This window comes from Hydractinia symbiolongicarpus, chromosome 10, assembly GCF_029227915.1.
Source record: "Hydractinia symbiolongicarpus strain clone_291-10 chromosome 10, HSymV2.1, whole genome shotgun sequence".
Lineage (NCBI taxonomy): Eukaryota > Metazoa > Cnidaria > Hydrozoa > Anthoathecata > Hydractiniidae > Hydractinia > Hydractinia symbiolongicarpus.
The window spans coordinates 19,473,331-19,483,402 of NC_079884.1; the positions used below are offsets into that span (position 1 = coordinate 19,473,331).

Here is a 10,072-nt window from a genome sequence, read left to right on the forward strand (position 1 = left end):
GTACTTAAATTGTGTGAAAAATGTTGGAGGTTGCCCTATTGAATTGGTAACAGATTTAGGCTCCGAAAATGCAATTGTTGCTGCAATGCAGTTTTTTCGAGACAACCCTGATGCCCATAGGTATGTTCCATCACCAAGAAATCATAGAATAGAATGCTGGTGGTCTTACTTGAGCAAAACTAGACTTATATGGTATATACCAGATTTTGCTGATAACATAAAATTCTAACAAAAGATATAAACCAACTAAAAAGAAAAAATATCAACAGAAGTATAAATATAAATAACTTTAGAAATCTTTACTTTTGTATGTCTCTTTATAGTGTTAAAAAAATGTTAACAAAAATAAGGTATATATCTAAATATCATGTTCTTTCAAATGACTATCCTTTACAGAAACAGAGTTCTACGAAAACTTTCAGGACTTTTCATGTGAGCGACTGGAAAAGTTATTGACCAACTGCATGAGTGGACAACAGGAAAACTAATTGTATGACCAACATATTTCAAGAAACAGTCATGGTCAAAATATACTACGATTTTCAATTTTGTATGGTGAATAGGTTTAAGTTTTTGTCCAGTTAGCCAAAACAACATATTAGGAGAGGTTAAATCTGATTCTTCAAACTCTTCTTCTCCAGCTTCTTTTTTTGCATCCTCAATTCTGCTATCATTTAAAGCAACTGCAGCGGATACTGTCTCTTCTCTTCATTCCATTAACCAATCATGATGTTAACCTTTCTTTCAGAATGCTCTTTGTTTTTTTTATCCCAAGTTACTTCTTTTTTAGTGTAACCAGTCCACTGTTTGGCTTTTTCCTTCGATAGTTAGAGAATGATTGTAGATGGCCTATGTAGAACAGAGAAATATATGTCAACATAATGATATGTATAGCTAGCACACTCCATCATAGCTAGCACAATATTGTCTTTTCTTATTTTTTTTTTTTATCAGACTGGGCAGACAAACACTATATATATATTAGCAATAGGTAGCTATATATATCCTTCCATAAAGAAGTTTATTATTACTCACTTTGTTTGGAATTAACTGTGGTGGTAGAGTCCCTCTTGTGATTTCATTGCAAGAAATATCTTTTAAATCTAAAAATAATCATCAGAAGGACTATTACTGTTTTCTCTCGAAACAGTTTCATTGTCCACTAAATCATTAGCCAGGAGACCCAGCGTAATTTTTCTTGCCACCGGGAAATCGGAGTAGTTAAGGTGGGAAAAATTACGCTGGGTCTCAAACGATTTTTCTGCGGCCAAAATCTGGCCGCGCTTTTTTATTGGCTAATTCTATTGTTCTTTGCTCACGTGCTCCATGTCGGGGAAAGCCCTTTTCATCCGAATATTCCAGCGAGTGGTTTCACTCACCCTAACAAACATTAGTAAACTATTGAAGCTTAGTAAACAACTCACAGATAAATTAAAATGGCCTCCGAAACGATTAGTCACATTGTTATATTTAAATGCGTGGTTTACGCTGAGTCATTCGTTCGCGTCTAAGCTTTTGTTTGAGAGAAACTCATTTTATCAACTCGAAGAAGAAAGCTTAGTTAACTAGGATACTAAATCATCTAAACAGATTCAAATTTATGAGGTATTTGCGCACCAGCAGAACATATCCCATCAAAGTGGTAAGTCTGAGTCAAAAAGTGTGGTCATAAAAAGTAAACAAAACGCACATCGAAAAACGCTACCATTTTGGGGATGCCATTATAGGGAGCCATTTGGAACGTAAAGCCGAAACCTCTAAAAAAAGTTTTAAATTTGCCGTGGAAATTTTATTTTGCCGTAGAATTATTAATAAATATAAATATATATATATATATATATATATATATATATATATATATATATATATATATATATATATATATATATATATATATATATATATATATATATATATATATATATATATATATATATATATATATATATATATATATATATATATATATATATATATATATATATATATATTTCGTTAAATCGACTTTAAGTGGACTTTTCGTCGTGCAAAAGGCGACTTAAAATGGACTTCCGCTTAAAGTGGATTTTTTGAGATCCACTTTAAGATTTTATATACATTTTCTCTGGAAAAAATTGTTTTTGCAGAAAATGCTTTCGTTGTGAGAACCCACTCTGCTTTTCCAACTTCCACGCAAGATCTGGTATGTTTTATTGGTGTATATGGAACGCTTTTCACTTTTTTGTAAGTTGGAATGTATATTGGGCTTTTGTGTAAAATTTGACTTAAACTACCACGGATATATATCTCCGAAATGTAGGAGAACTGGGCCGTATATCTTGAACATATTTTCATAGCTCTTAAGTTACATGGTTGTGCATATGTTAAAACAATTTTCCAGTAATTACTCAAAATTACCTTGCCTTGGGATTAAAAAGTCTTGAATATATATATATATATATGTATGGAAAGCAGAATTTTTTTTTGCATGTTACCAAATTGCTAATTACGGTAATCCAATAATGGCTCATATTGTTTTTATGGCCACGAAGTTCTCCCAGAACGACATTAATTGGTAGGCAATCTGGGATCCACTATAAGTCCATTTTTTACAGAAATGTATATGTCCATTTTTAGTCACTTTTTTCCACGAAAATATTTTTATATCATAATTAAGAAAAATTATGACGCAGGCTTAATTACGTTAGTAAAGCACGCGGTTTCGAATCTCGTTTTAGATTTTAACTGAATATATTAACCTTATATTCAGGTTGGGTCTAAAGGACCCGGTGAAAGGTTTATTTTTTTGGGGACCAAAATGCCCTACCCGTGTAATTTTTTGAACTATTGCCTTGTTTTAAACGTTACCTGGTAGATATAACACTCGTCACGAACTAACAAAAATGGCAGCCTCAATTTCATGTTTGGTCACGTGGTTAATTGCTGACGTTAGCGAAAAATTGTGATATACTGATTGTGGCAATGCGCCCATTTTAGAAAGGCAATGAATGTCGGAATTGTGTCAAATTAATTTTATAGACAGTGAATAATCAGATTTTAACACTTTTAAGTTCTTTCCAGGCTTCTTCTAGCTATAATGGGGCGCCAAAATAAACACATTTCCATTTAAGTTTATTACAGTTGTTTTACATCTAAATGGAATTAAAATATCAATCTTTGTCAAAATATGTATGCGTACACGCTCGCAAACGTCAAAATATTACCCTTAGAGCTGCAATAACATCGAAAAACGCGAAGATAGGGCAAAATTCAACTACGAAGCACCAATAGAAGTCATGAAGCTCGTCGATTTGGAACTCAATAAATGCTTTAACCGCAACAAGGATGAAAAGAAACGCCAGTACAATGAACGTGTGCTTGTTGTTGATAACAGGTCGTTCACCCCATTGGTTTTCTCAACAAATGGTGGGATGGGGCGAGAGTGTAAGATGTTTTACAAACGTTTATCGGAAATGATCGCAGAGAGAAGAGACATACCTGTATCACAAGCAGTCAATTTTTTAGAACAAAAACTTCCTGTTACGGCCAATAATGTTATGCCTTAGAGGTTTTCGTATTCCCTGAAGAAAGAACGTTACAACCATGGAGATGGAACTATCAAATCTCATGTCGACGATATAACGAATGATTTAATTTTTTTATACAAAAAGAAATGTTTTATACAAAATAAATGTACACCGGCGGCCTATCGGTACAAAAACCGAGCCAAAAAGCGTTGTATATTATAAGAGCAAAAATGAAAAAAACTCTCTTGACGTATTTTACGCCCTCAAGACGTAACATTGTGTGCTTGGGCGTAAAAATGGCATGAAAAAGGGGTAAATTTAAAGGAATAATATATAAGGATCATTTAGTGGTGAAATAATCAGAATTGTGTCCATTGAAATCAAGAAAAAGGAAATTGTAGGTTTTTCACTTCTACCGCCTTACGATTAAGGGTGTAGTTGGTCACATGTCCTCCACAACTCCGGAACGGCAAGTTTAAAGTGAATTCGGTTAGGCAATTAGAAGTTACCGAACAAAAACCCCAGGGTATGGCATTATTGACCCCCATCCTAAATAGAGTAAACAACACCTGGAGTGACGATGGAATTGAAAGTCAACGTGGTATTCTTCCAACTGTATTACTCCCATCCTTTGTATTACTCCCCTCATATTCCTTCATTACATGCTAATGCGATTTTCAATAAAGCAGAAAACTCGCAGATGTGCCCTAATGTGGTTTTTCAATTGTCGATTGGTTTGACCAAGACAAATTCGCGGAAAAAACCGCGAGGCATGGAAGGCAAGCAAATAGGTTTTAACAAACATTTATTTATTTGGATGATATTTGCTAAGTAAGAACAAAGTGAACAGGTCGTGCAGTTGTATGTTTAACACAAGGTAAACAAAGTGAGAAAAGTTGTGCAAGTTCCAATGGTACTACAGTTTATTTTTATGTAGGTACAGCTAAAGCAAATAGTATCAGCTTAGTAACATTGCACATTTTAATTAATTTTCACTCCCAACTATACATAAGTAACATGGAATGATACATATCAGATAATGAACAACAGACTGTGGCCTGTTTATCATTTTATTTCCTTGAAGTTACATGGGTGTTGTTTTTTGAAAATAGCATTTTCCATTGGATGCGTAACACCCGTCCTGTATCATTATGGTCAATGTGGTTTATTGTATTGACCGCTTGACCCGTCATTGCTTAACATTTTTTAGTAACCTTTATAGGGAAACATATGTTGTATGACTTGAGTTTCATTGGATGTGCAACAGCACATCCGTGCTAAGCACTCCACACTGGTTGTACGACATGGTTAAACTGCACTAAGTGGTCAACTTGCCTGAAATGCTAACCTTTGTTGCTTCAATGAATACTTTTATACTTTATTGACATAAACTGGCTGTTGTATAGGGAGTTTGTTGGATTAAAACATGGTTTTGCTGGCGCAACTTTTATTTACTAAATAAATGATGTATATAGCTCATTATATTTCAGTCTTGCGTTTGTGAAAAGTAATAAAAAACGATTTTTAGTAATTAGTCTTGCCTGGTGCAAATGCAAGCGAGACTTGAGTTTTTTATTGGCTTGCGATACGTTCATGATTAGAAATTGCCTTTATGTACATATGGGAACCACAGAGTATGAGAAATTGGTTGCTAGTCTTCGTCTCTTAATAAAAGCGATAACTTAGTGGCAGATCGACAAGCAATAAACCCAGCTTCGTTATAACATTGATTCCATAGCTTCATATCTGTACAGCTATCAGCTACATCTTGTTTTATTTACATTTCGCATACATTTTGCGAGAATAAGCTTGCGCATGTAGTCATGAACAGCAAGTTCAATAATAATATGCGTATTTTGCTCAAGCTGATAGCCGAATTGCCATTATGTGCTGAGGACGCCGAAAATGGGATGGCAAGGAGATTTATATCATGGACGAAAATCTGGAAATATCTGCGATGGACAGCCCTTGTTTTTTTCATAGGCTGAAGACTAGTTTTGAAATAATTGCCCCAGGCGCTTAATTAGACATACTGCTTAACATCCAATAGAATGCCCTTTTTGACATGGTCTGTAGAAAAGTTCTACAAATCTGAGCAATTTTTCTGAAGACTAGTTTCATTGTGATGTGGTGTTGTATATATATATATTTCCCAGATCTTCAACGCAAATCAAGAGGAAAAATAACGCATGTGAATACAGTAAACGCATACATCAAAGTTAGCCGCTTATTATAGGGCTAATTATACGTTCGCACTTTCCTTCGATATCGATCAACTATGTACCTTGTTCCATAGCGTGTTCTGCTTTAATCAAAACCAAAAAAAGAACAAGAAGCGACTGCGCATGCAAGATATTCATTTTCAAACCGATACAACCGGCTAAACAGCCACATTAAAACCGGCTAAACAGCCACATTAGCGGAGTATCGTAGCTAAAATTTGCAAGATTATTATTACAAAAACTATGCCCCCTTACTACTTTCTTATTGTGGCTAGCTTCAGGTTGGTAAAGAAAACACAAGAAGAATTAACAATAATGGCTACCTGGCTGTCTATGGCTATCGTAAGCTGGCCCGCTATATACGTCAGTTAGAGCCAAAAGTAATAAAAACGATTTTTCTAAGATTTACATGGCTAAAAAATGTGATGGTATATCTATTAGCATATAGCTAGAAATATAGAAAAAATACAAAGTATTTACAACCAAAAAGATCAAAAAGAGATTTTTCCACGCTTGAGCTAAAATGGAATGGCTTTAAAATGGCAGATTAACTATCAATTTTTCTAACCGCGTCAGAAACATGTATATCTTCAATTAAATCACAGAATGATATTTTATTGAAAAAAATGGTGACTTATAATGGAATCATACATACTTAAAGTAAATTCTACTGGCCCTTAGATTACACACAATGCAAAATATTGGCAAATTATAATGATAAAAATAGTAACTTAAAGTGGAATTATATATACTTAAAGTGGACTCTACTTCGCCTGTAGAAAACTTGATAATTCAGAATATTGACAAATCATAATAATTAAAAAAAAATTGACTTATAGTGGAATTATACATACTTAAAGTAAATTCTACTGGCCATTAGATTACACACAATGCAAAATATTGGCAAATCATAATGATATAAATAGTAACTTAAAGTGGAATTATATATACTTAAAGTGGACTCTACTTCGCCTTTAGAACAAGTATTATTCTAAAATATTGACAACCCGTAATAATTAAAAATTGTTTTGGCTTATAATGGAATTATACATGGTTAAAATGGATTCTACTGCGCTCTTATATTACACACAATGCAAAATAATGGCAAATCATAATGATAAAAATAGTAACTTAAAGTGGAATTAGATATACTTATAGTGGACTCTACTTTGCCTGTAGAAAACTTGATAATTCAAAATATTGACAATTCATAATAATTAAAAAAATATTGACTTATAGTGGAATTATACATACTTAAAGTGAACTGTAATTCGCCTTTAGAACAAATATTATTCTAAAATAATAACAACTCATAATAATTAAAAATTGTTTTGGCTTATAATGGAATTATACATGGTTAAAATGGATTCTACTGCGCTCTTATATTACACACAATGCAAAATAATGGCAAATCATAATGATAAAAATAGTAACTTAAAGTGGAATTAGATATACTTATAGTGGACTCTACTTTGCCTGTAGAAAACTTGATAATTCAAAATATTGACAATTCATAATAATTAAAAAAATATTGACTTATAGTGGAATTATACATACTTAAAGTGAACTGTAATTCGCCTTTAGAACAAATATTATTCTAAAATAATAACAACTCATAATAATTAAAAATTGTTTTGGCTTATAATGGAATTATACATGGTTAAAATGGATTCTACTGCGCTCTTATATTACACAAAATGAAAAATAATGGCAAATCATAATGATGAAAATAGTAACTTAAAGTGGAATTATATTTACTTAAAGTGAACTCTACTTCGCCTTTAGAACAAATATTATTCTAAAATATTGACAACCCGTAATAATTAAAAATTGTTTTGGCTTATAATGGAATTATACATGGTTAAAATGGATTCTACTGCGCTCTTATATTACACACAATGCAAAATAATGGCAAATCATAATGATAAAAATAGTAACTTAAAGTGGAATTAGATATACTTAAAGTGGACTCTACTTCGCCTGTAGAAAACTTGATAATTCAAAATATTGACAATTCATAATAATTAAAAAAATATTGACTTATAGCGGAATTATACATACTTAAAGTGAACTCTAATTCGCCTTTAGAACAAATATTATTCTAAAATAATAACAACTCATAATAATTAAAAATTGTTTTGGCTTATAATGGAATTATACATGGTTAAAATGGATTCTACTGCGCTCTTATATTACACAAAATGAAAAATAATGGCAAATCATAATGATGAAAATAGTAACTTAAAGTGGAATTATATTTACTTAAAGTGAACTCTACTTCGCCTGTAGAAAACTTGTTAATTCAAAATATTGACAATTCATAATAATTAAAAAAAAATTGACTTATAGTGGAATTATACATACTTAAAGTGGACTAGACTTCGCCTTTAGAACAAATATTATTCTAAAATAATAACAACTCATAATAATTAAAAATTGTTTTGGCTTATAATGGAATTATACATGGTTAAAATGGATTCTACTGCGCTCTTATATTACACACAATGCAAAATAATGGCAAATCATAATGATAACAATAGTAACTTAAAGTGGAATTATATATACTTAAAGTGGACTCTACTTCGCCTGTAGAAAACTTGATAATTCAAAATATTGACAATTCATAATAATTAAAAAAATATTGACTTATAGTGGAATTATACATACTTAAAGTGGACTCTAATTCGCCTTTAGAACAAATATTATTCTAAAATAATAACAACTCATAATAATTAAAAATTGTTTTGGCTTATAATGGAATTATACATGGTTAAAATGGATTCTACTGCGCTCTTATATTACACACAATGAAAAATAATGGCAAATCATAATGATAAAAATAGTAACTTAAAGTGGAATTATATATACTTAAAGTGAACTCTACTTCGCCTGTAGAAAACTTGTTTATTCAAAATATTGACAATTCATAATAATTAAAAAAATTGACTTATAGTGGAATTATACATACTTAAAGTAAATTCTACTGGCCATTAGATTACACACAATGCAAAATATTGGCAAATTATAATGATAAAAGTAGTAACTTAAAGTGGAATTATACATACTTAAAGTGGACTCTACTTCGCCTTTAGAACAAATATTATTCTATAATATTGACAACTCATAATAATTAAAAATTGTTCTGGCTTATAGTGGAATTATACATGGTTAAAATGGATTCTACTGCGCTCTTCCATTACACACAATGAAAAGTAGTGTCAAATCATGATGATAAAAAATAGTAGCTTAAAGTGGAATTATATATACTTAAAGTGGACTATACTTTGCATTTAGAACGCATAATAATTCAAAATACTAACAACTCATAATAGTTAAAAATATATTGTCTTATAGTGTAATTATACATGGTTAAAATGGATTCTACTGCGCCCTTAGATTACACACAATGGAAAATAGTGGCAAATCATAATAATAAAAAATAGCAACTTAAGGTGGAATTATACATGCTTAAAAAGGACTCCACTTAGCCTTTAGAAAACTTGATAATTCAAAATATTGACAAATCATAATAATTAAAAAAAAATTGACTTATAGTGGAATTATACATACTTAAAATGGACTCTTCTTTGCCCTTAAAACACAGTGTATATAAATTTTAAGTTTGGTTTTGCTTTTACTAGCCCATATGATGTTAGTATAAAGTTGAAAAAAATTATAATCTATAGCTTCTTAATCTAGGAAGAAGGTAGTAGAAACTATGACAATACTTCTGATATGACAACTTACTTTCTATGTGATTAGAGTTTGTGTTATACTAACTTCGTTGATTATGTGGCCAGTTCACACACACTTTAGACTTTAGAGAAGAAGTTTATAATAATTATTTATGGTTACTAAGTTTTCCTTTTTTAAAGAGTTATATTGTATCAATAGGCCTAAAGTAACACGGGCTACGTGATGTCACAGAGTTATGAAATAATGTTTAAAAAAATGCACACACTCGCTAACATATTGTGAAATTTTCTAAGACACAATGAAATTATCACTTTTAAGTATGTTTTTATGTTCAACAAAGGTGAATGTATCAGCCTCACCGTAACGTTAATGAGGGAATCAGTTCAAGAAGAACGGCTTTTATTACTTTGTTTCAATAAACAAACATTTTACCGATCCACATATCACTACGAACAAGCGATTGCAAATGCAGACTACCACAAAAACTTACCAAAAAGAACATTAAAAGAAAAATTTTTTTTAAAGGTTTTCAATCCTCCGTACAGTATGAATTTTAAATCATTTTTCCAGGAATTATAATCAACATAAAGCTGCAGGCCGTGTACAGAAGGAGAAATCGATTTTTTAGCACCCAATTTCACATAGTCA

General features: G+C 31.3%; 1 protein-coding gene across 1 annotated transcript in view; it reads right to left on the minus strand.

Moving 5' to 3' along the window:
* Positions 1-292: 292 nt before the first annotated feature.
* LOC130612733 (uncharacterized) overlaps positions 293-10,072 on the minus strand; it is a 45,843-nt gene continuing 36,063 nt past the window's right edge. The window contains exons 5-6 of the mRNA XM_057434085.1: positions 1,036-1,103; positions 293-849 (exon numbers count right to left, since the gene is read on the minus strand). Coding sequence (XP_057290068.1) covers positions 787-849; positions 1,036-1,103 — 131 coding nt within the window. The 3' untranslated portion in view covers positions 293-786. The remainder of the gene's footprint in view (positions 850-1,035; positions 1,104-10,072) is intronic.